The 24,633-nt window shown below is 57.9% G+C and overlaps 1 protein-coding gene across 1 annotated transcript in view; it reads right to left on the bottom strand.

Annotated features, from left to right (window-relative positions):
* RUNX3 (RUNX family transcription factor 3) overlaps positions 1–22,676 on the bottom strand; it is a 29,618-nt gene extending 6,942 nt beyond the window's left edge. The window contains exons 1-4 of the mRNA XM_045898416.2: positions 22,016–22,676; positions 20,000–20,156; positions 12,019–12,123; positions 1,269–1,427 (exon numbers count right to left, since the gene is read on the bottom strand). Of these exons, the coding sequence (XP_045754372.1) occupies positions 1,269–1,427; positions 12,019–12,123; positions 20,000–20,156; positions 22,016–22,327 (733 nt within the window). The 5' untranslated portion in view covers positions 22,328–22,676. The remainder of the gene's footprint in view (positions 1–1,268; positions 1,428–12,018; positions 12,124–19,999; positions 20,157–22,015) is intronic.
* Between the last annotated feature and the right edge of the window lie 1,957 nt (positions 22,677–24,633).

Below are 24,633 nucleotides of genomic sequence, written 5' to 3'. Positions count from 1 at the left end.
CAAACTCACTAGCCCACGGGTCTCTCCTCACCTTGGGGGCTCAGCAAGGCCAAGAGCAGAAGCTTCCTATCCCGGAAAAGAAGGGACCGTCTCTTCATGCTGCGAGGCCGTATCAAGACCCCGGCCACTGCATCACGCCTGGCTCACGTGGCAAGGGCTGGGGGCAAGGCCTCCCTTAGCGGAGGGCCCCAGTAAGCCCCAAGCCCGTCCTGGAGCATGGAGAAGGGGGTCAGCTCGCACCCCACCCTGGGCTCTTCCTGCTTGGGGCCCCCTTGTCTGCACCCTCAGAAGTGCAGGAAGTTCCTGGGAGCAGGTGTGTGGGGGACTTCGGACCTGGTCATCGATGGGCTCTGTGACCCAAGAGTGGCTCTTAATCTCTTGGGCCTCAGTTCACTCCTCTGCTAGATGGGTCGTAAGCAGGCCCTGCAGGAATGGCCACTCTCGGCACTTCGGACGAGGGCTCTCTGCCCCACCTGGTCCAAGGGCCCATCACACACAGGCTCCTGTGCCCCAGCCTGCTGGCTGAGAGGGCCCGGAAAACGGAGGAGATGCTCCTCACTGGGCCATGCATGGACCTGCCCCGGGCCAGGCATGCATCTCCTCTGCAAGGCCTCCTCGTGCCTGCCGCGTCCCCCCAGGCAGTGGGGACACAGACGCTGTCTGGGGCCTCACCTGAGAGGCCGCCCTCGTCTTCTCTGTTTGGGAGAAGTCTCTGGGCCAACGGGGGACTTTCCCCCAGGAAATGCTGTGTGTGTCCAGGGCTGCACCATTGCTTTGCTGTTTACAAACGCTGCCCGAGTTCTGTCGTGGCCTCAGAATGTCGCCCCAGCCCTGGGCAGAGGCATCCACCACTGCCCCTCTTTCAGATGGCTCAGGAGGGGGCACGTGGGGTCCACAGGCTCCTTAGATAAGTCATGCCCCAATTTTAACGGGTACACTATGGGATTAATACCCATGTCCCTCAGGAGACCGTGAGTTCCTGGAGGCAGGGCCTGTGTCTATTCATGCTGATCCCGTGCGTGGCACGTGGTAGGCGTCTGTACATGTTTGCTGAGTGAATGAACGAAGGGCCTAGCCCAAGTCTGGGCACACAGTATCCCCAGGAAACATCTGTAGGAGCCAATGAGCAAGAGCGCCCTCTTTCATCAAACAAGGCAGTGCAGTGAATGACCTTCAAATGAGCCTTTGGTCTGGAGAAGCAGGACCACGTCCAGGGTCCCGTCCACCCCCCCTCCACCCCCCGCACCCCGGCTCCCCCTGTGCCGTACCTTGGATGGGGGTCTGGGCCTGGCTGCTATAGTGGCTGGTGGTGCTGATTGAGCCACGGGGACTGGGCGTGCTCGGGGTCACCCGCATGCGCAGCCGTTCCAGGTCCCCGAAGCGGTCAGGGAATGGCTTGGTCTGGTCCTCCAGCTTCTGCCGGTGCCCTGCAGAGCATGGGGAGCCCATCAGCAGCTGGTTCCCGAGAGTTTCAGGGGGACAGAACTGCCTCACTCTGCTGGGAGGTTCTCCCTGAGGTCCAACCTGAGACCTCTGCAGGGACAATCCTCAGGTGACTACCAACCTCTTTGCTGAGGTTCCCACAGGCTTTCTGGACAGAGAGTGGCCACGATGTGCTGTCTTGGGGCTGCCATGATGGTCTGTCTCACCCCTGCCTGCTTGAGTAGGAATACACGTGCTTCTACCTGAACCTCTACAGCCCACTGTGCAGAAGGGGAAACTGAGGCAGCAGGCCTGTGAAAAGTGGCTCAAGGGGGCTCCTGTGGGACTAGGGAGAGAACCCAGGAGTGCTGCCACCCTCTGCCTCCCAGTGTCCCAGAACCCCCCCACTCCCCACATCTACAAGAATAGCGGGAGGTGGTCCTGCAGTGTGACAGCCGGCTGCTCCAGCCCTGAGCCACCCTGGGACCCCCAGGGCGCGCTTCTCCTCTCCCGGAAGGCCTTCGACAGAAGGGAAAATCCGCTGGGATGAGAAGAGGCCTGGGGCACTTCTGGGCGGGGCTGAGCTCCCGCCTCTGACTGGAAGCTGGGGACAGGGGACCAGCACCCCTGGCTTGGGGCATCACACCCAGACAAACTGCTAGCATTTCCCATGACTTCTCTGCCGGGGCCCACTCACGAGGGGCCCCAGCTTCGTCTCCCGGGCCCCGGGGGTGTGGGCAGGGTCGGGCTGCCACGCCCCCGTCTCTGCGGCCTAGCTGAGGCTACCCTCACGCCTTCCGAATGACGTCAAGCTTGCGGGGACTCCCCCTCCCTTTTTCAGTTATTCATTTTATATTTCACAAGCAACACATGAACCGCTACAAAAATAAAAGCATTACAGAATTACAGGTCAGGCTAATGGCTCCTTTGACCCACCCTAAACCCCTCCCCAGAAGCCCCCACGTGGTCAGTTTGGTGGTCTTTCCAGCCTTTTTTGGTGTCACAGCATGGAAAACATGGAGCAAGTTTCTCACAGAACCTCTTGAACGTTCTCAGCCTGGTTTGTCATTCTCTAGCTCGCTTTTCCAGGAGCACATCCCAGAGTCCCACCTCAGTTTCCTGATCTGTAAAATGGGGGAAGTAACCCAGCCCCATGGTAACAGCGCAATTCCCGCTACACTTTGGGAGCCCCCCCTGGGGCACAGTGAGGGCATAGCGAGGAGGAGGAGGACCGGCCACTAGCCAGCAGATGTCCCTCGACCGGCATGTCACAGCCCCAGAGGCCACAGCTCACTCAGCCCCTCATCCTCTAGGATGGATGATTAGGCTCTTCTCACATTTCCTCCGCTATTCACATGCGGTACTCTCCAGAACCACCCTCCTCACACCTCTTTGTGTCTGGGGATTTCTCCAGCACAGACACTAGAATGGGCTGATCAGCCAGACACCAGCCATTAGCCTAACATCCGAGGCTGGACCGTTCCTCTCCACCAGACCCCGACCCTGAGGCAGGAGGCCAGGCAAACAGGGCGGTCAGGTTCTCTTTTTACAAAGAGAATTGCAGCTCAGAGAGGTGCAGAGGCTTGCCCTCAGTCACACAGTGAGGAAGGAAGGGATGTCCTGGATCTGGGATCCCTTGGAGAAGCATGGGGAGCAGCTAAGGGAGAGGCAAGGCTTGCCTGAGTCCTCGGGTCCGCAGTGACATGCCGAGTTTTCTGGATTGACAAGGAGAGGAGAAGTAGGTGGGAGGGAAAATAGAAACCCTCACTGTTCTTCCTGAGGCCTGGAAACATGCTGGGGGCCTAGAAAAGCATGAAATGACTAGTGACTGCCCTTAGGAATGAGGAAACAGAGTTGGAGGCCTCAAAATGGGTTTGATTTCTGATTTTCAAAATGGGGATGCAATGGATTCTGGCACCAGACATGCCCAGGCTCCCTGCCCATCCCTGCCTCAAATGGGCATCCCAGTGCTCTTAGAGATGAACCCGTAGTCCTGGGAGCCACAGTGGGCTCAGCAAGTCATCAAGAAGCAGGGAACCCACTTTCTCCTCGGAGGACGCCCGAGGCCTGGAGCCCAAGGGACACTGTCAGCTGGGATGAGAACACTCAGCTTCCAGCCAGGACCCCCTGGGCTGCCTCTCAGGACCATTGGTAAGGGGGCAAATGGAGGCTGGGGTGACTTGAGCTGGAGCTGGGGCTGCAGACTCTGATGCCTGTGGGGGCCAGGCAAGTCACATAAGTGAGGCACATGGGATGGTTGGGGAGTGGGGCAGACTGGAGAGGGTGTGCCTTACAGAAGGGGTAGGTGCCACCCGGTCCAGCTGGCCAGTGCCCTGATGTGGGTGGGCCCAGTGTGGCCAGAGCTTCCCGTTTACCAGAAGAAACCTGCTTTGATGTGAAATCTTTACATGTTGGCAATTAATTCCAACACTGCAAAAAAAGAAAAAGGAAAAAACCCCCAACCCCCAAACCAACCTGTAGGATGTGTCCTGCTCACGGGCTGCCAGTTTGCAACCTCAAAGTTTGAGATTTCATTTTCTGGTGGGTTGGGTAACTTTAGCCAACTGAGGACTGCTTAACAGAGACCCCTCGGGAGGTGGTCTCTAGGGGCGTGTCTCAGGGCTCAGCCCCGAGGGGCCTTGGAAGACATGTTGTTGACACGGCTGTGGTGGCCCCTGAAAATGGCGGGGTGATGTGGACAAGCTGGGGGACAAACAAATTCAGAACAATCTCAACAGGCAGGAAGTCGGCCGGATAGATGTGGGGGGACTGCAGACTGACCTGCGAGCAGCTTGCGTGCAGAGATTCTGGGTGTCTCAAGTCAACCACAAGCTTGACGTGAGCCAACGGGGCGCTGCCAGGACAGCTGAAAAACCTCAGGCCTTGTCGTTACCGTCACTGGGGGGACGAAGTCCTGTCTCTGAGTCACGCTGTATACCAAGTGTTCACGCTCGCGCCCGCAGCCCAGTGGAAGGAGGGCGGGGTTCCCAGCCAGCGTGGGCTCAAGGACGGGCCTGCCACCTGTGCGCCCCGTGGCCTCACCCAAGTCCCCGCCCCCCCACAAGCCGCGGTGTCCCCTTCGCGGCCAAACAAGGTCTCCGAATGCGCCCCGGCCACACGGGCCACTTGCATCCCAGCGCATTTCCCGGGAGGCAGGATTATCATGCCCACGTCAGAGACCGGGACGCCGGGGCCGCGGTGGTGAGCTGGACACAAAGCCGGGACGGCAGAACCAACACCGGCGTGCAGACCCCCGAGGCCAAGTCCACGGAATGTTCTTCCTCCTGACAGTCTCCTTTTTGCTCCCACTGCCCAGGTGGGGCTACTGAGGCTTCCAGCTGAGATGTGCGCCAAGCGGTTGGTTTGGGGTAGAAATCAGGTCATCTGGCCCGAGAGCACGCCCTCCACCATAGGGGGCTCTGCTTCGCCAGGGCCACGCTTCCTGGAGCAGGGCTGCTCTGACAGCACTCTGCGACTCGCCTCCTTGCCGCTGTGGGACTCCGGGGCCACTGCCAGGGAGGGGCCAAGGGAAGCTGAGGGGGCTCCACGTGGCCAGGGCGCCAGAGAGTCTCCGAGCCACAGGGCCCCGGGCGTCACATCTGGAGCAGAACGGAACTTCCTGTGCCCGAGGAGAGATGGGCCTACAGAATAGACCTCTTTCATTTGGCCACCCACAGCGGGAGCGGGCTGGGAGCTCTGGCCCCGCTCACGTGGCCACCTGGGGCCCAGCCCTGTCACACCGTGCCTCAGTTTCCCCTCCGCACAGCTTGCTCACGGAGGCCCCTCTAGCTCTGAAAGTCTCCGGCTGACGCTTACAAAGCTCAGCCCCTGGCCATCTGAGGGCCTCCAGAAGGAGAGAAGGCAGGGCTGCCTCGACCGCACGGCTCAGCCCCCACCACCCACCTCCTCTTGTGCTGCTCTTCCCGGCGTTTCTCAGGTAGTCCCTCACACCTCAGAGCCACGGCGCAGGGGGAGCCCCTGCCACAAACGCTTCCCTGTTGCTCGGGGCTCACCCCAAGGGCCTCTCCCCTGCAGGCAGACCCCCCCCCCCAGCCGTCCCTGCACCGAGCCTCTGCAGCACCTCCACAGGCCCCCAGCAGGAGCTAGCACGACCGGAAGTAAAACCAGCCGCCAGAACTCACGGAACGCTTCCTCTGCTCCAGCGTCTAAGTCGTCCACATGCCCTGCCTGGCTTCACCCTGCACTGTCCCTATTCTGCAGGTGAGGAAGTGGAGGCTGGTTGAGGGTCAGCGACATGCCTGAGGTCACGCAGATGGCTTGAGGCCATCTTCTCTTCCTGGAGGCCATCCTGCTAGAAAGGGGCCTGGGTTTTGATCATCAGGGCCTCCAGACAAGGGGTGTTAGGGCCCAGCCCGGCTCTCTGCAGGCCCAGGAGGGTGGGCCTGGGGAGAAGAGGAGAGGGTCTCAGTGGACTCCCCCAGGAGCCCTGCCCTGCTCTGAGGCTCAGGGCTGAGAGTCCAGCTCTCTAACCATGCTTTGCTCTCACCCACCAAGCCCTTCTCCTCCTCTGGGCCTCAGCAGCCACACCTGCAATGTGGTTTCCCTACTGTCTAGCCCCCGAGGGGAGGATGAGCTGCAGGACAGACCCCAAGTGTTTAAAAGGAAAGCACTTTGCAGGGAGGATGGGGACCACCTGAGTAAGGCCCCACCTGGGCCCATCACACCTGGCCTGGGCTACCTGCCAGCCTCCAGGAGCTGGGCTCAGATCAGCACACCCCTGCAACACTGCCTCCCTTCGTGCTGGGACCCTCACTTGTGGAAGGGCGGGTCCCAGTGGCCCAGGCCTGTACGAGCCAGCTCTCACCCACTGGTGATCAGGGGTAGGTCACTCTCCCCCTCGGGGCTCCAGCTGTCTCATCTGTAATATGGAGATCCCATTCTGACTCCCGAGGGTGTGTGGACATGCTGCAGGAATTAGATGGGCAAGATGGACAGTCTGGCCTTGGCCCTCAAGGAAGGTATTCTGGGCTCCACAGTTCTTCCTTACTGGTCTACACAGTGAGTGTGCCCAGCCTCGCAGATGTTTGAGGAGGATCAGAAGAAGGGGAATGAATGCTGCGGCCCAGCCAGACTGGGTGATTCACCCAGGGTCACCCAGTGCTGGAGGCAGAGGACAAGGGCCGGGTTCTGGTTGGGGGCTCCCTTACCGCCAGTCCCAGGGCATCCTTCATCACCACCATCTGGGCCAGCATGGGGTCCCCGCACCTACCAGGTACCTGGTGCTTCTGGGGGAACCAGCGGGGCCATCCCCCTGCCTTCATGCTGGCCCAACGCCAGCCCCCGTGATGAGACTGGCAACCATCTCCGATGGGCCAGGCACTGTGCTAGGTGGGCCGTGCATGTCATCTACAAGGGCCACAGCCCTCTGAGAGGCTGCGACCAGTGCCCCCATTTTACAGATGGGAAAGTGGAGGCACGAGGTCAGGTCAAACCTGGAACGGTCAGCATGCTGCATGAAGCTTGGCAGCTCAGATCTTGGCTTCCCAAGACCTCCAAGAGAGGAGTGCTATGTTGACGGGTACTGAGGCTCCACTGGCAAGAGACCAGCTCAGCCTCAGCGGGGTGGGGGAGGGACAGGAGGCAAAGGGGACGGGGAACAGGGAGAAGCAGAGCTGGGCAGGGCTCAGGAAGAGCATCGGCTGCCGGGAACAATGTGGGCCCCCGTGGCGGGGCTTTCACCCGTGTGAAGCCACTCGACCGCCTGGCCGGGCCCTGGTGCGGTCACAACGCAGACACAGCAGCCGCTGTCCGCCCAGCCGTGGGGTGGGGCACCCGGGCCCGAGGCCCGCTCTGTGGCCTGTCAGGAGATTTACACCCGACTCTTAACAACCGCGCGGACTCGCAGGCGGGTGCTGGGCCCCGGGTGGTCCGCCTTGAATCGGCCCCCTGTGAGCAGATGAAAGCTGGTCGGTGGCTGGGCAGGGAAATGGGCTGGCGGGGGGCCAGCGGGCAGGGAGGCAAGCGGCTCCCTCCCAGGGCTGCAAGTGGGGCTTCCATCGGCCTGGGGTTGATTAGGGGAAGCCGGGAGGTCTGAGGTTAACCCCTTCCCTCCTGCTGGGTGCACTCCCCTGGGGATCAAGGGGATCCTGGGAGCCGGGGGCCAGAAGCCGTTGCCTCTCTGCAACCCGGGCATCCCTCTGCCTCCCCACACCTGGAGCTGTGAACGAAACTGGGGCAACTTTAGGACCCTCAAAGGCCCAGAGACAGGCTTAGTTAGGGTCACTTCTCCTGCCCATGCTGTCTGGGGCCCCCAGCAACCATTGGCTCTGTGCTCACTTCCTTCAGACCTCTCTGGTCAAATGTCACCTCTTTAAGAGGCCCCCACCTGGATCTGCTCCCTGCCCATGTCCCATCCGTGCACTCTCCACCCCTCCCCCCAGCTCTGTTTTTCTTCCTAAGACTTCTCACTACTTGAAATTAAGTCAGCTAATCATTTGCTTACTTCATTTATTCAACAAACAGTTACTGAGTACCTCCTAAGTGCTCATGTCTGTATTTCGGGGTCCCGGCCAGCATCTGGCAAAGCAGAGGAAAGAACCTCTGCCCCATGGAGCATAAGCACCGGTAAGGGGAGATGAGAAATAAATGAGTGAACTCTATAGCATCTTGGAAGGTAATCAGGACTCTAGGTAAAATCAAGGCTGGTAAGTGTGGGTGGGGGTGGGGGTGTGTATGATTTGAAACAACACGTCAGGGGAGGGCTCGCTGAGAAGTTAGAGTAAAGCCTTCATTCGGGGTGGGAAAGAGCAAGCCATGTATCCGGGGGTGTCCGGGGAGGAGTGTTCCAGGGAGAGAGAATAGCAGTGCAAAGGCCCTGAGGCAGGGAAGTGGCTGGCCAGTTGGAAGACCAGCCAGGAGGCTGGGGTGGCCAGAGTGGGGTGAGTGAGGCCAAGGATGTCAGGGAGGAAGGCAGGGGGTAATGAGCACAGAGCAGGTGGGGCCCTGTGGGTCGTGGTGACCCCCGCTGTTTACCATCTTTCTCCGGAGCCTGTCTACTGGGTTCACTGTGGCATCCCCAGCTTCTAGAACAGTGCCAGACACATGAAAGGTGCCCGGGAAAATATTTGTTGAAATCATTCCATGTACATTTTTGGGAAGAAAGGGCCCACAGGCAAGATGCCTGAACTGCCCCCCTCTGCCCCAGGCAGGATTAAGAACTTGGGTCCTACCCTTTCAGGTACCAGCACCTGCTAAGCCTGGAAGATGGGGTGAGTGGTTCTTAAACCACGGTCCATGCCAGAATTGCTAGGCACTGGACTGCCTCCTGCCTGAATCCTGGATCCTGCTCAGCCACCTGCTTTTTTAACCAGCCCCCAGTGACTATGAGGGACACCAGCATTGAGAACCTCAGAAACCAAGGCCACACAGGCAGGAAGCCACCAAGCCAGCCTTCAAACCCAGCCAGCCACCTGGCTGCAGATCGGGCATGCTCTGCAGGGCACCAGAGGGGAACGACCCAGCCACAGAACCCACAGCTGGGCCTCAGGGATCTGTAGACTCCCACTCCTTGGCTCCCAGAACCAGCCCCTACTCCCACCCCACTCCACAGGAGGCTCAGGCCTCACATGGGGTTGGGAGTCAGCAGGCAGGAGAAAAGCCCAGAAAGGAAATCCTGTGATCATCCATGAGGGTTTGGTACTTCCGGCGGGGCTGGGCAGCTACCAGCTCTTTTACCACTCAGGACGACCCCACAGGGCAGATGCTGAGAACTACTATCGTCCCCATTTTATAGATGAGCACAGGGAGGTGGGAAGGCCCTTCTAGGTGGCCCTCACTTCTCTGAGTCCTAGACTAGAGCCCGTGCGGGGCACTGAAGCTCACCCTTGGGCCAGGGGCTCTGCCTCCTGGCCTGTCCCCTCCTGGGGTGGCTGAGGGCCCGTTAACGGGGACTTCGCACCAGGCCTGGCGTGTGGGGAATGCCTGGCAGCCAGCAGCTGGCCTCTTACCTCATATAGGTGGGGACAGAGAGGCCCAGAAAGGAAGAGGACTTGTCCAAGGTCACAGACTGAAGGCCAGGTCAGGGTTAGAGGCCAGGGTGCTGGTGAGGCCTGACCCGCAGGCTGGGGTGGGCGGGGGCAGAAGCCAGCAGGTCCTCAGCACGGGCGGCCTGCAGAGCCGCCCCCTCCCACAGCTGCTCTTTTCCAGAAATCAGCTTCTGCTAAGATTTTTGTCTGAACAAGTCTCTTTAAACCCATGGGTCTGGCCCGTGCCAAGGCCCAGAGAGGGGCGCCATCTGCCTCAGGTCGCGGAGCCAGCCTAGCCTCCGACTCCAGCCTGTCCCCCGGCCCAGCTTCCTTTCCTTCCTCTTGCTGCCTCGTCTCCCTCTGGCCTCTACTGCCTTGTCCCGTGTCACCCTCCCCCATCAGCTCACCCCCCAGAAGGGCTGTCTCAGGTCTGGGGGACCCCAGGGGAGAGGAGTAGGCAGAGGATTCGAACTGGGGGCTCCCACAGGAGAGCTGAGCCTCTATCCTCATCCAGGGGCCTCAAGGGGGAGGGTGGGCGGCTCTGGGACAAGCGGGGCTGGACGTGGACGCCCTGTGGGATTCCAGGCATTGCTGGGCCCCCCAGGGAATGTTCCTAGCAAGCTCCGGGACCCCCTGCTCGCATGCCTCTACGGACTGGGTGCTTTGTGGAGTGGCTGCTAAGCATTGCAGCATCACATTGAGCCCAACCGTGGCTCCTGTCCATCCCGATTCGGCCCCTAGAGACAGAGTGGCATGTCACCTCCTTTATACCTCTATGGCCATGGCTTCGATTTCTCAGCAGCCAAGAGAGGGTCACCATCCACTAATGGTGGTGGTGGTGGGAATGCATGGCAGTGGCCAGGTACTGGGGATAACAGGACACCATGAATCCAGTGACTCACCAGGACCCTTCCCTCTGCCACAGCCAGATGCTATCCACATGCCATCACTGATCTCTAGGCCTGCAGCGTGGGTGGTATCACCCCACTTCCGGGAGGAGGGGCTGAGGCCCAGAGAGGCCAGCAACTTGCCCGAGGTCCCTCAACCGGGCGGGCTGGCTCAGGATCTGCTCTCTGCATCATGATGGCCTACGGCTCACAAGGGCTTCCTAAACATCACCCCTTGAGACTCTTGGGATCACTGACCCAGTTCACAGATGACAAAACTGAGGCCAAAAAGAAGACACAACTTGTCCAGGGCTATGAAGCCCAAGGCCAGGGGCATGGACCCATCCAAGTCCAATCCCAACAGGAATATGGCCAGAGCAGATGCCCGCCTGTGAGCCTCGTGGCCCAGGAATTGGCTAGATGGGGAGCCAGGCCAGCCTGATTCCCAAGAAGGAAGGGGCCAGCCCATGGTCAGGCCTGGGTGGCCCTCACTGACAACACCCTGGCATAGCCACACCCTTGTTCTGAGCCTCCTGGGCTCAGGTCCCCATTCTGTCTTCCTGCCCCAAGTCCACCCAGCTTAGAATAGAAATCCCAGACTGTCTTAGGAAGACAGGGCACCTCTCAGCAGACTGTGGGAGGCCCTGGCAGGTTCTCAATGTCCCCTGGCCTGGATTCTCTCCTGACTGGAACTGGGGTGACCCTTTGGCTCTGCTGTCACAAGGATCCCATGAGATAATAAATGTGAGAGGGTTTTCCAAACTGCAAAGGGTCACTATCCTAAAGAGCAAGACAGGGTAGCTGTCAATGCCCCACACTGAGCAGGTCGCAAATCCGGGGGTGGTCCATGAAAGCACTGTGGTCAGGACCCTGGTCAGAAAGCAGCCGGTCCAGAGATGGCCAGCTGGTTCTCAGTTTCATTCATTCATTCATTCATTCATTCATTCAGTGAACATAAACCTCTGGCCCACTCTGTGGCAACTGCCCCTCCCTCCAATTCCCCTAATCTAAATCTGCAAACTGGGGGTCCTTCAGCAGGCAGAAGCAATTAAACACAAGTGTCTCTGATGTTAAAAAGCACACATCAGTACCCCCTGCACATAGTAGGTGCTCAATAAATATTTGCAGAATCAAATCTGCATTCCTGAGTGTAGGTTTTGGGGTCAGAGTGCCTGGGCTCTGTGTGACTTAAGTCACATACTGAGATCCAAAGAAAGTTTCCAAGAAGCGGATCTGGCCTCACAGCCAGACCAGCTCCTGTTTTTGATGGCTCCCTCCCTCAGCCCCTGGCAGAGGAAGCTGGGGTGGAGTAGAGCAAACCTGGCCTGACCCCCCTCCCCTCACCAATACCCTATCTGAAGCCTTTTCCATCCCTGAAGACTTTCCTTAACAGATGCAAACTGCAAATCCATACTCCCTTAGCGGCCCATCCACCCCCCCCTTTCCATGGGCAGGCATCCCACAGGGAAGGGGGTCAAGCTAATTCTGCCTTTTCCCCTCCCAGCATCCTCGCTGGCCTCCAGCAGTCCAGGGCTAAGCACAGAGGGTTCAGGGGTTGCTGGCAGGCACACAGTGTGTGTTGGGATGTAGAGCCCAGGACTGCGATCCCCCACAGGAGAGCTCCAGGGACCCAGTGCCATCTATCTGATCTTGGCTGCTGCCCTCTCCACCACATGTGGGGCTCTCTTCCCCCACCCAGGGGGCTCAGTGACTCTGGCACTTACGTCTGGGTTCCCGGGGTCCATCCACGGTCACCTTGATGGCTCGGTGGTAGGTGGCCACTTGGGTGGGGTTGGTGAACACGGTGATGGTCAGTGTGAAACTCTTCCCTGGGGGGAGTGGAAAATAAAGGCAGAAGGTTGGCACCTGGAGCTATTAACGATACCCTGTTCTCCCTTCCAGAAGGGGCAGATCTCTCTCCTTTGAACTTGGGCAGAAGATGGGGCTCTGGGTGAAGTTCTACCTGCTGGTCTTGGCATTCAAGGCCTCGGGAGGTCTGGCACCAACTTTATCATCTTCCCCCACCCCATGCTCTGGGCACCCTGCTATTTCCTCCCTGCTTCCTGGCCTTTGTGCCATTCCTTCTACCCAGAGACCCTCATGATTTTGGGGTGGGGAGCACCCTGTGTATTTATAAAAATATGTATAAAATACATATTTGGGGGGCACCTGGGTGGCTCAGCCAGTTAAACATCTGCCTTCGGCTCAGATCACGATCCTGGGGTCATGGGTTAGGCTCCCTGCTCAACGGGGAGTCTGCTTCTCCCTCTCCCTCTGCCTCTCCCCCCACTCCTGCTCATGCTCTCTCTCTCTCTCAAATAAATAAAATCTTTTAAAAAAATACATATTTTTTTCCTGGAAGTAAATTATGAACTTTATAAAAAATTTGGGGAACACAGAAAAATCACCCACAGTTCCACTAGCCAGAGATAAACACTTAACATTTGGGTGTTTTCTGCTCTAATCCCTTTTGGGTGGGTATGTGTGTTTATAGAATGGCAAGGATCCCAAAATACGTATCTTCATACCCCAGTTTTGTTTTTCTTCATTTAACCTCACATCATAAGCACTTTCTGATGTCATTAAAAACCCTTCACAAACTTCATTTTTAATGGCTGCAAAATACTTCAACCCACAGAAGCCTCGTCTTTTCTTTATCTGCTTCCTTACTCCCTGCTGCTGCCCCTGCAGCCTCCTCCCGGAGGCCCCCTGGGGGGGGCGCTGAAAGTGGGCTGATTGGGGAGCTGCCGACATTTCATTTGTAGACGTAACTGTTATTTCCAGAACTCTGTTCTAGTTTTAGATAGACATTTGGCTCCAAAGTCTCCATTCAAAATTCCTAAGAGAGGAAAAACCTTTAAAATAATAATTTTTTTTTTTACCATTTAAAATAAAACGAAAATGACCTTTTGTTTATAAAAATCTTTGTCTCCATCTCTGCTTATTTCCTTAGAACAGATTCCAAGAAGTGGTGAGTGATTTCATCGCATCAGAGGGCTGGGACGCATTCAGGGGCATTGATCTCTCAAGTGAGAGGATGCTCCTCCAGCGTCACTGTGACCGTGACCGCCCCCACTCAGCACGCGGCCATCGGCAGCATGGCCGCCTATCAAGGTGGAAGATCTACATGCTCCTGACTTCATCTGCCGCTCTGCATGCCTAGTGAGACTGAAACTTTTTATATGATTATGGTCTTCCCAACCCAACACAAATTATCTCTTCGTGTTCCTTTACGCTTTCCTTATTCGCGTCCTAGTGCCTTTTAGAAATCAGCCTGTGTTAACCTATTAGCACTTCCCCACCCTCTTTGTGGCAACCAGTTTCTCAGCTCAGTGGCCTTTACATTTTGCCTTCTGATACGGAGCTGTTTAGCATTTTCAGTTCTTCCTCCTGTTGGTGATTTCTCCTAGTGTTTCATGTTCAGGCACGGTTCCCCATGTAACAAGCAGATAAGGTTTACCTTAGATAAACAGCGTTCTCCCTACCTTCTACCTTTAATTCCTTGATTCTTCTGGGGTTTAACTGGTGGGTGTGGTATAAGGGAAAGATAAGGGCAACCCAATTCTCCCAGCACCTTCAGTGAAGTAGGAGTCCCTTCTCTCTTGCCTTCTTCTTATCAGCATCAAAGCCCCCACACAGTATGAGATTGGGGAGGCTGGGGCGCTGGGTGGCGGGGCGGGGGGCTTTGCTCGTCTCCTAAGCTTGGCCTCCTCCTTCTCTGCTTCTGAGCATCCCTATCTCTGGGCCCCATTTATCGATCCAGGGACTCCTTAAGGGCAGAGGCCCAATGGCTCAGTGCACCTGTGTCCGCCAGGGCTGGGTCAGGGTGGGCAACTGAGGGAGGCTGCCCATGGGGACCCCTCTGTTTTCCCTGCACTCCCGGCAACTCTCCAAGGTGGGCAGGCAGTCTTGCTACCCCCCTTCACAGGCAGGAGATGAAAACTCAGGGCAGGGAAGGAGAGCTTGTGGTTCTCTTTGCCGGGCTGGGTCCGGTGATCATGTGAAAACTCAAGTCCCGGAAACAGGAGAATCCAGAACACAAGTAAGCCAGCCAGGCTTCCAGGGCCACACCACGGAACCCCAGGGCTTCTGAGACACCAGGGGTTGGTTTAAATCGAGGTGTGACTCAAACTGGGGCAGGATGGGGCCTCTCTGGAAGAATTTTCCTGAGCCAGTACACTGGAGGCAGGGATGGAAATGCACACAGCACCTGCCCCTGGAGTCCTGGGTCAGAGGAAATCGAACCCCTCACTCTCAGACCACAGGGGCACTTTCCATGGTTTCTGGAAACCGAAAGTGCAGAAGGTCTAGGGAAATGCCAGGCAGGTGGCCTCAGGCTCCCTGCCCACCTCCCCTTCCTGGGATCTGCCATCCCTCCCTCTTTGGTCATTTTTCCCCTGGACTCCTCCCTCCCCTGCCAGCCGGGCACTTTCCTGGGTAGGCAGGAGGTCGGGGGGGGGGGTCCCTGGGCCTCTGCTGCTTCCATCACCTCCTAGACACTGCCAGGTGCTGGGCCAGATGGGCCCCAATTACTGAAGTGCTCCTGTGTCTCCCTCATTTCCCTCAGGTCTCCACTGAAAAGTCACCTCCTCAGTGAAGCCCTCTCTGTCCCCTTTATCTAAAGCAGGCATTTTAAACTTGGCATCCAGGGCTCCTTCTTAGGATTAAGTGGGCCCTGTGAACAGGGACAGGAGAAAAGGAGACAACTGTATTGTCTCTAACCTCTGGCTACAGTTTAGCATCTCCCTCAAGTATGACCGTGGGCAACAAACCACAGAGGTATTATAGAAGTCCCTGTGACCTTGTCACCAACAGACGTCACAGATATTTACATATCACATTACAGACATTGCATATTTCTCTAAATATCTTTTATGCTCGTCACAACTTCAAAATCACGGTCATCATCAGACCCATTGCCACATCTTATTATTTAATACACTACTAAAAGAGCACATTTATCCCAATTTTTTAAGACATTTTGCTAACTATGTTTTATTATAATTGGTTTCCATTGTAATCCTTTGTATTTTATTTTATTCTTTAAAACACATTATTCTGAAACTGTCAAGTAGCCCATGGGGTAAAAAAAAAAAAAAGGTTAAGAAGCTCAATGTGAAGCATCAGAGACCTTCCCACTCCCAACCTCCCTGCTCAAACCTCCCCCATTGTGCTTATTACTTTCGGCAATTCCTCTACTTATTTATTTTCTTTTGTCTCCCTCTTCTAGATGGTAAACTCCCTGGGCACCAGAACTTCTGTCTTGTTCACTGCTGTGTCCCCAGCCCCTAGGACAGCATCCGGCACATAACAGGCGCTCAAGAAATGTTTGTTAAATGCATTATGGGAGAGACAACCATTTCCATTTTACAGATGGGAACACTGAGACTCACAGAGGGGCAATGAGTCATCCAGGTCAATAGTATCTAGGCAGGGCCAGAAAGGTTAGAATGTGCTGGAGCCTGCCCCCTCTCCCAACCCCATACTAAGGACCTGCTCCTGGGGAGTGAGAAGCCCCCACTCTCACCAGGCAGCAAACCACAAACTACCCCTGAGGCCATCAGCCCTCCTCTACAGTTTCCTCCCACCTTCCAGGCCTGGCACCACCCTTCCCAGGTGCCCAAAGGGAGGAGGAAGGGAGAAGGACAAAAGGCAGGGGCCGGGACCTGGGAGCAGGAGTGGAAGGGAGGGGCATGTGTCAGGTACCATGGGAGGCGGGGGGTCCCCGAACAAGGGGTGGGGGAAAGCTGTCCCCCTGAGGGCCCCTCACCTCTCTCTCTCTACCTGGTGGTGAACCCATCTTCCCATCTCTCCCTGTCTCCGGGCAGGAAGCTGAGATGACAGAGAAGGTGGAGGATTTTGTGCAGGAACGCCTGGCAAACCTGCCATCAGCCAGAAGTCCAGGAACTGCAAATCAAGGCACTCCCAGGGCTGGGCCCGGCTGGAGGGGAGAAATCCTAGTCTGGAAACAGCTACCCCTCGGGGCCCTAGGTGACCCCAGACAATCTCGCAGGACCCAGGGCCCCTGGACCAATCAACGCTTACAGCCGCCTTTGGCAGTGTGGCTCTGGGCCAGTCTCTGTCCCCCTCAGCCTGGGTTGTCGTGTCATAAACCCCCACCATGGGGGCTTCATGGACAGCAGGTGGGGGACACGTGTCAGGGGACCTCTGGGTTTTCTCGACATTGGTCAAGAAGCCTGTAGGCTGCACCCACACATCACACCTCAAATCTCGCTCTACCTACTATGATTTCTTTTTAACCAGCTAATGACAGTTCCAGAACTCATGCTGTTTTCACTTTCACCTTGGCTGCCTCCTAGAGGACATTTTTGGAATTTGTGGTATGTGGTCCCGGAGAGGGGGCGTGGGGGGCGGAGGACACAGACGTCCAGCACCCTACAGCGCACCCAGGTAGTCGTTCCTCCTGGGTGTGAAACACTTGTTACAAAGATTCTCTGAGCCATGAGCCTAAATCAATTTTACATAAAATAAAGCAAAGGATTTTTGCACACTTTTAGTATCTGTTGAATTTTCCAGGATGGAAGACAGTTCTTTTTTTTCTCCCCCTGAAACTTTGTTCAGAACTTTGCCAAGCATTGTTCACCACTTCAGAAGACCATGTCATCGACGGCAGCGGACTCTGAGTCCTGCACGCCCAGCTGGAGGTCTGCCGTGGCACTCCCGGGGCTTCTGCCAGGGGGGCAGGCACCCGCTCACCTCAGTGCGGTCTCGCCCCACATTTATATATTCAGATGGATATTTTATCATAAATCCCTTTCCCCTTTGTTCTCCATTATAGCTATGGACTTCTATGGATTTTGAAACTGCGCGTAAGTAGGTAGGTTCCATTAGTTACACATTTCACTGTAAGACAGCGAAGGGTGCATGATAGAATATTTGTTGTAAGAAAGGCACTACATCTGGTGGGGTGGGAACCTGGGGCCTAATTGCTGGAGACACCAACAACTTGCTTTCTTTCCCTCCCTTGCCTTGGGTCCCACCTTCAGGCTTATCGTGAGGGCTCTGTGGTGGTGGTGTGTCTATGTCCTTCGTGGAAACCTATCTTCCTGGAATTAAGATGGCATCAAGGAATAAAAGGCAAGGAAACAAACAGAAGTTTCCATCTGGCTTCTTGGTCTTGGCAGAAGTCGGAGGGCCAGGGAAAGGCTCTGGGTCCCAAACTCCAACCTGTCCCAACTCCTGAAGTGCCCCACTGTCTGGGTCAATCACTGATTTGCCCTCTCGGTGGGAATTTCCCAATGGGCAGCATGGGCACGGCAGACGGGCCGCTGCGGGCCACACGACCCCTGCGCCCTCCTTCTCACTGCCAACCGCCTCCACTTCTCCCACTCCACAATTCACACCTTCTGGGTTTCCCCCGCCCCCGCCCAAACCGCACCATAATCACAGAATCAGTGACTACACCACTCAAAGGGACTTCAAAGATCTCCTCCGGTCGCAGGCATTTGAAGTAACAAAATCTGTAACCTGGATCCAACTCTCAATATGTGCCAAGTGATACAGTGGTGCCAATTTCCTTAATCCCTATAAAATTTCAGGATTTCCTTAATCCTCATAAAATCTCAGGTCATTATTGTCCCCATTATACAGCTGCGGAAACTGAAGCACGGAGAGGTTACGCCATTTGCCCCATGTCATCCAGCAAGTCACGGGCAGAGCTGGGACTGAAATCCAGGTGGGCTGGTAGTGGAGCCCAGATTGTTCAATACCATGAGCCTCTGAGGTCTGAAAGTTTTGTCAAGTCCCCAGGTATTGGAGCTCCCACTCAGGCCCCTTCCTGCCCACCCCCCCTCCCCCCGCCCCAGGACCAGTGAGACTAATGGGAGAAGGGCGGTGAGAATGATTTATAAACTCAGCCTCCTGCATCTTCCAGAGCCACAACCCCAGCCTCAGCCTCGCCTGCTTCAAGAGCACCCGCTAAATGATGCTTTGCAAACCCACCTCTCTCCCCTAAAGCCCTGCAGGGTGAGTACAGGTCCATGGGCATAAATGCCACAAAGAAATCACTTTATGGGGCAGAAAGGCCAGCCGGCCAGCCATGCCCTTGGTCACTCAGGGAATCACCGTATCTTCTCTTTCTCGATCTCACCTCCCAGGACAGGGAGTAAGGTGCCATGTTCCTGATGCCTTGCTGGGCTCCCGGGATGGACCTTCCCTTCTGCCTGCTTCACCAGGGCCTGCAGCTACAGCGGGCCTCCCTGCACCGCCCCCCCGCCCCCGCCGGCCCCATCCTCACGCCACCTGGGCCTGCACACCTGGCCACCGTCCCAAAGTCAAGCTGCATCCCAGCGAGCCACCAACCGGTGGCGAGTGACTCTCCACTCAGGGCTGCGGCTGGGATTAAGTTGCAAAAGGCTGGAGAGATTGGGGATGACAAAAGGGGTTTGGAGACTAATTAGGAGCAGCAATGAAAGCTTAATTCATAAAAGCAAACATTTTCCATCCATCAACCTGCAACCAGTTAAGGGCAACGTTTGAAAGAAATCTGTGCGTGGGGAAGGGAGCCAACAGGAACAGGAAATGTTTGAAAGAATGTAAACTATTTCAGTTTCATAAAAAGTAACAAGTAAACAGTTATTACATGCAAATAATGCCCTGGTTTTAATTAATGCTGAAAAGTCAAAATATGTTTGACATTTGTATGTATACATTGAACGGTTGGAAAGGAAAAAATGGTGCCCAGATGCCCGTTGCTGAGCAGGGCTGGCGGCTCAGAGCGAACTAAAACCTTGAAAAGGTCTTGTTTATTGGTGATGAAAAGTACAATTCTGCCTCAGCCTCTGTCGAAATTGGGGGCAGAGGAAACCTAGCTTACTTTCTTAACTAAGCTGGAAGGGCAGGCTGGGTCTTGGGAAGGGCACTCCCCGCTTTTCAGCAGGCTGGTCTTAAAGGGCCAGCGAGTCCTCAAGCCTCCATTTCGCTGGGGCAGAGTTTCTAGAACTTCCCCACCCAGAAGTGATGGTGGGTTTCAGGTCCCAGCAGCCTCTCACTCAAGAGCCCCGGTGGGGGGGGCACCCGCAGTGGCGGCTGGTCCTGCCTGCCTTCCTCCCGCCAGAGGCTGATCACACGGGGGGGGGGGGGGGGCACACCGGCCTTGATTCTGAGGTGGGGGACTGCAGCCTGCACCGCATTCGTGTCTCTTCTAAACCACCTTAAGGCTCAAGGGCTGGGGAAACTGTGGCTTGGGGAGACCACAGCTGGGGAGAGGCAGCCTCAAAGCCTGCTCGAAGCTTGAAGCTCTGGGAGATCCCAGCGCCTAGGGGAGAGTGGCTGGGGTGCTTGGGCCCCTGCAGACCAGCCATTCGTCTAAACCGGCCGCTAAGCCCACTTGCCACAAAAGACCTACGAGGTCCCCCTTCGAGCTCCTTAATCCATGATCTCCTCCTAGCATCTTTTATGAGGCCAGAATACTCCACCGGGAAAGAGGGGTGACACGGACAGCTTCGAGAGTTAGTAAACCCCAGAAACTGGGAGCAAATTGTATCTTTTTCTGGCGAAGGACTCGCATCCTCCAAGGGTTTTGTGACACCCCCACGGGGCTCCAAATGGCTGTTTGAGACCAAGCCAGGCCTAGGGACTTGTTTTCTGGGGCTCCCATTTGGGACCCCAAGGGCTTGCTCTCAGCTTCATTCCCAGACCTCTGCCATTGCTGGTGTCAGGGCGCGCAGACTCCCTGCTGCTCACCTCGCCCACTGCGGCCCACGAAGCGAAGGTCGTTGAACCTGGCCACCTGGTTCTTCATGACTGCCGAGGCATTACGCAGCTCCGCAGAGTAATTCTCATCATTGCCGGCCATCACGGTCACCACTGTTCCATCAGGCACATCCCCCAGCGCCACCACCTGAAGGCACAGGGGCAGGGGGACAGCTTAGAAAGGTAGGGGAGGCCAGGGAGAGGTGGGGAGGGGCCGGGCAGCTCCCCTAGGTCTCAGGCACACTGCAGGATTTCTCAAAGGCAGAGCGGAGAAGAGGCTTAAACACAACGGACACCTTCCCCCCCAAATAACAAAAATAAGAAGCCGAAATTTCCGCCTTCCACACCCAAATCCTAGATCAACTGGTTAAGCCACGTCCTGAGAAATCATCCTTGCAATGAAATCTGAGCGAGAGCTGTGAATGAGCTCTATCACTATGGTCTGGGGTGTAGTTCCCCTCTTTCCTCGGGCCTGAGCAAAAGAGGAATCAACATGCTCCTAGCAACCAAACCTCTAAGTAAAAATAGTATCAACAACAATAATAACGGGACTGCTCCCCATGCTCAATTAATGCAAGAGCCGTTTGGGGTATGAAATTTGGCCCTGAAATGTGGCCTGGGCCCAGTTTGCTGGCCTCTGCAGAGCCGGAATTCGTTATGCAGAGAAAATGCAAAATGCAAAACAAACCGGTGTCTTGAGAGGGGTTGTACAGAAAACCTCTTTAAAGTGAGAGAGGGGCTTTCGATAGCAGAAGGATGCACCTGCTGGGAATTGCAGGATGGGGGTGGAGATGCCCCCCCCATACGGTCTCCCCAACCTGAAGCAGTGTGTAGAGGCAGATGCCTTTTGAAAAGGAATCACACTGCAAATGTAGTCACAGCCATTTAAACGTGGCCACCGCGTGCAGGGACTAGGGATCCAGATGGTAAAAATTTCAAGGAGAAAATGTTTGGGGTCTGATTAAAAAGGCCAGATTTCCTGTCAACATCCTGTCTTCTTTTAATTTCAAAGATTCCTTTTAAGCTCCAAGTGACAGTAAAACCTCCGATCTGAGGATTAAAGTCACACGGGCCTCCCCCTCCCCCTCCTCCCCGGGAGATTTTCCCCACTGGCATTTTAAGATGTCACCCGGGAGACCTCCAAGAGCCACTCATCCTTTTTTTTTTTTTTTCTTCCAATTTGGAGTCCTCTTAATGGGAGCAAGGACGGCCTCAGCTGCCAGAAGCCGCTGTTTCCAGCCACCTCGGGCACCCGCCACCCCCAGCCGCTGGCCCTTCCTGCCCTGCCCTTTCTCACGGCAGCTGTGAGAGGTTTAGGGGAAAACCAAGGCGTTTTCGTTTCATCTCGCTGCCCCCTTAAAAAAATGAAAATGAAACAGTCGCCTACTCCCTAGCAAAGAGAAAAAGATCCTCTGAATGACTGGGGGCTGCCAGGAGTGGGGGCGCCCCCCATTTCGGGATTCCCGCCGCAAACGTTTAGGGTTCGGTGCCCCCCTTCTCAGCCCTAGAGTCGCCCGGTGTAAAATTTCAGAAGCCAGTGGTTGAGGGTGTGAGCAGGAAGTGTTTCTGAAGCGGTGCAGGAGGAGGGGTGCCGGCAGTGGAGGGTAGGCCCTATCCACCCTCCGCACCCCACCTCCGGTGTCCTCGCCCTGCTCCCGGGGCTCTTCTTCCCCTTTGCCTGCAAGGCTGTGTCGGAGGGATCCGGACTGGAGAGGAGCGAAGCCCCATCCGCCCGTTTCCTCATCAACGTCTTTCAGCAGGGCTCCCCGAAGGTGGAGGGGGCAACCCCCCTAAAAGCCATCCGTGCCGGTGCATCCGAGAGGGAACGCCAGAGTCCCCGGGCGGAGCGCGCAGCGAGACCGAAAGCGCCCCGGGCCCGGCCGCTGGGCTCTCGCCGCGGGGTAGCGGGCACGTCCCCTCCCTTCCCTTGCCGGGGCCCTGGCTCCTGCAGCTGAGACGCCCGGATCCCCAGGGCCAGTGTCCGCCCGCCCCGGGCCCCGCACTCACCTTGAACGCGACGGGCAGCGTCTTGTTGCAGCGCCAGTGCGAGGGCAGCACAGAGCAGAGGAAGTTGGGGCTGTCGGTGCGCACGAGCTCGCCCGCGTGGTCCGCCAGCACGTCCACCATCGAGCGCACCTCCGGCCGGGCGCGACCGCCCGGCCCCACGGCCGCCTGCGCGCTCAGTGCGCCGCTGTTCTCGCCCATCTTGCCGCTGCCGCTGCCGCCGCCGCCGCCGCCGCCGCCGCCGCCGCCGCAGGGGAAGGCCGTGGAGGGAGGTGTGAAGCGGCGGCTGGTGCTCGGGTCTACAGGAATACGCATAACAGCGGCCGTCAGGGCGCCGGGCGGGCGGCGGCGGCGCGGCTCCCCCGGGGGCGGCCGGCGCGGGCGCCTCCTCGGCCGCCGCTGCCGCGAGAAGCGGGAAAGCAGAAGCAGCCGGGCCGCGGCCTCAGGGCGCAGGGGGCGGCGCCCGGGGACGCCCCGCCGGGGCCCGCCCGCAGCGAGGCCTCGCTGCCCCGACGGCCGCGCGCAGCCTTGCCCGCTAGTCCCGCATCCTAGGCTCGCGGCCCGCTTGCGGCCGCCCCTCGCGGCGGGACGTCTGCCTCCGCCGCGGCGGGGCCCGCGCGGGCTGTGCTGCCGCCGCCGCCGCCGCCTCCCGCCCCCGCGGCCCGCTCGCGGCTGCCCCACTGACTGCGCGGCCGCAGCCCCAGAACAAATCCTCGAGAATCAAGTGGCGGCGCCGCGCCGGCCCGCGCGGGGCTAGTACCCAGGGGCCCGCGGGGGCGGGGCCGGCCCGAGCGACGCGTCGCGCAGCCAATCGGAGCCCCCATCGCCGGCACCTCGGCCGCGCTCGTGGGGGAGGAACGGGGACCGCCGAAGGCCGCCCAACGGGGAGGGGCGGAAGGCCCCGCCCCGGGGAGGACGCCCGGGTCGGGGGCCCGGCGCGTTAGCCCAGGGCTCCTCGAAAGTTCGGGGGCCCGGGGGTCAATGCTAAAACTGTGGTTAAAACGCCCGGGCCCTACAGAGGGCTCCTTTGCGGCTGTCTCCTGGGCGGCGGCTCCCTGACGCGGGGGCCGCGGCTCCCCTTCTCGCGCCCTTTCCCCGCTGCCGGTGGCTGTGGGCCTTCCCCGCTCTGGCTGCTTTCGGCCTCTGATGCCTGCACTCTTAGCGGAGGGACGCGGGGGCTCCAAGGCCGGCAACATCGAGCGGGGAGCTGCCCCAAAGCGGTTTCTCACCCGGTGCCCGGCGCCCCCCGCCGTCCCGCCAATTATTTCCGCCCAAGAGCTCCCACCGCACACGAGATCCCACCACCAGCAGCCGCCTCTGCAGCTCCCAGCCCAGCGCGGCTTTGGGCCCGACCTCGTTGGCCCCGTTGCCAACCGGGGACAGACGGGTGTCCCCCGCGGGCTGGAATCTGGCTTGCGGGTGACAAACCCCGTTCCTCTCCGCTCCCCCCAAAGCAACTTTCAGGACCGTGCAGGCCTTGCTTCGTCGTTCTTCGTTGTGGCGGCCTGTGATTCTTTGAAAAACACGATGGGGCCTAGAAAACGCGAGTGTTTCCCCCTGATTTTTGCCCCGCGCATATAGCCACGGTCCTGCATCGTGCAAGAGGACGCGGGCAGGAAGACCAGCGTGCGGCGAACGCGAGGATGGCTGCCAAGCTAAGGGCCCCCCGGCTTCCAGAGGAGGCAATTTTTTTCCTCCGTGTGGACGCAAACTGGCTCCCCGAGGGCCCATGCCTCCGTCTTACGGGGCGGTGTTCTCCGGCCGCGTCGCAGGGACGCAGACCGCTCCGCGGAGGCACCGTCGCTCTCACTCCCGCCCGCGCGGCCCAGCGACTCCCAGGGCTTCACCGCAAACAATCCTGGCTTCTCCCGCCTCCTAGGCCTAAGGACAAGCTACAGCGGGGAGGGGAACTGCAAAAATCAAGCCCCCATTCATTCTGGATTGTCGCCCCAGATGGGCTCCCTGGAGTCTAGGGAACCGACGGGCTCGCGCCGAGTCTCCCCGCCGTCTCGGAGACTGGGCTGAATGTTCGTTGTTCCTGGCGCTTGACAGGTGCAGCACGACAGATTCCGAGCCTCAGAAGGGAAGAAGGATAGGGTCCGAAGTTGGCCGCAAGATCGCGCCCCAGATCTGACCCCGGCCCAGTGCGCGCCATTTCGTCGTTGCGCAACGAATTCAAGCCCCGCGTGCGCTTCAGGGCGGGCCGGCTCTGGCCCAGCCTCGACCACCTGGAGAGCTGGTCCCTGCCCCTGTCGTAGCGTCACGTCAGCCCCTCGGGCCATTTCGAAGGCAGGGACAGCGAAGGGCCCTACGGGATCTTTTTATAGAGCCTGCATCTCGGAGTTGCAGATCGCCGGGGCCAAGGCCCCTGCTCTCTCGGGAGCGCTGGCTGTAGCGGCGGAACCAGAAGAAAACGAGGCACCAGGGCCTTGGCGCGTCCAACCTCTGGGAGCTTCCCGCCAAAAGGCCCACCAAGTTGTGGCCAGGTACCGCCCGGGACCGGGGAGGGGGAGCGACGCGTGTGGCCCTGGAGCGGCTGTGGGGCCAGGACCCAATGTGTCTGGGTTTGTAAATTCGATTCGTCTAGTGGTTTCGGTTTGCACCCGTGCCCTTACTTGTCC

Source organism: Mirounga angustirostris, unplaced genomic scaffold, assembly GCF_029215605.1.
Source record: "Mirounga angustirostris isolate CCGP_5_RB_7025 unplaced genomic scaffold, mMirAng1.0.hap1 SCAF_4, whole genome shotgun sequence".
NCBI lineage: Eukaryota > Metazoa > Chordata > Mammalia > Carnivora > Phocidae > Mirounga > Mirounga angustirostris.
The sequence above is the reverse complement of the archived record's forward strand: the minus strand, read 5'-3'. Positions and strand labels throughout refer to the sequence as shown.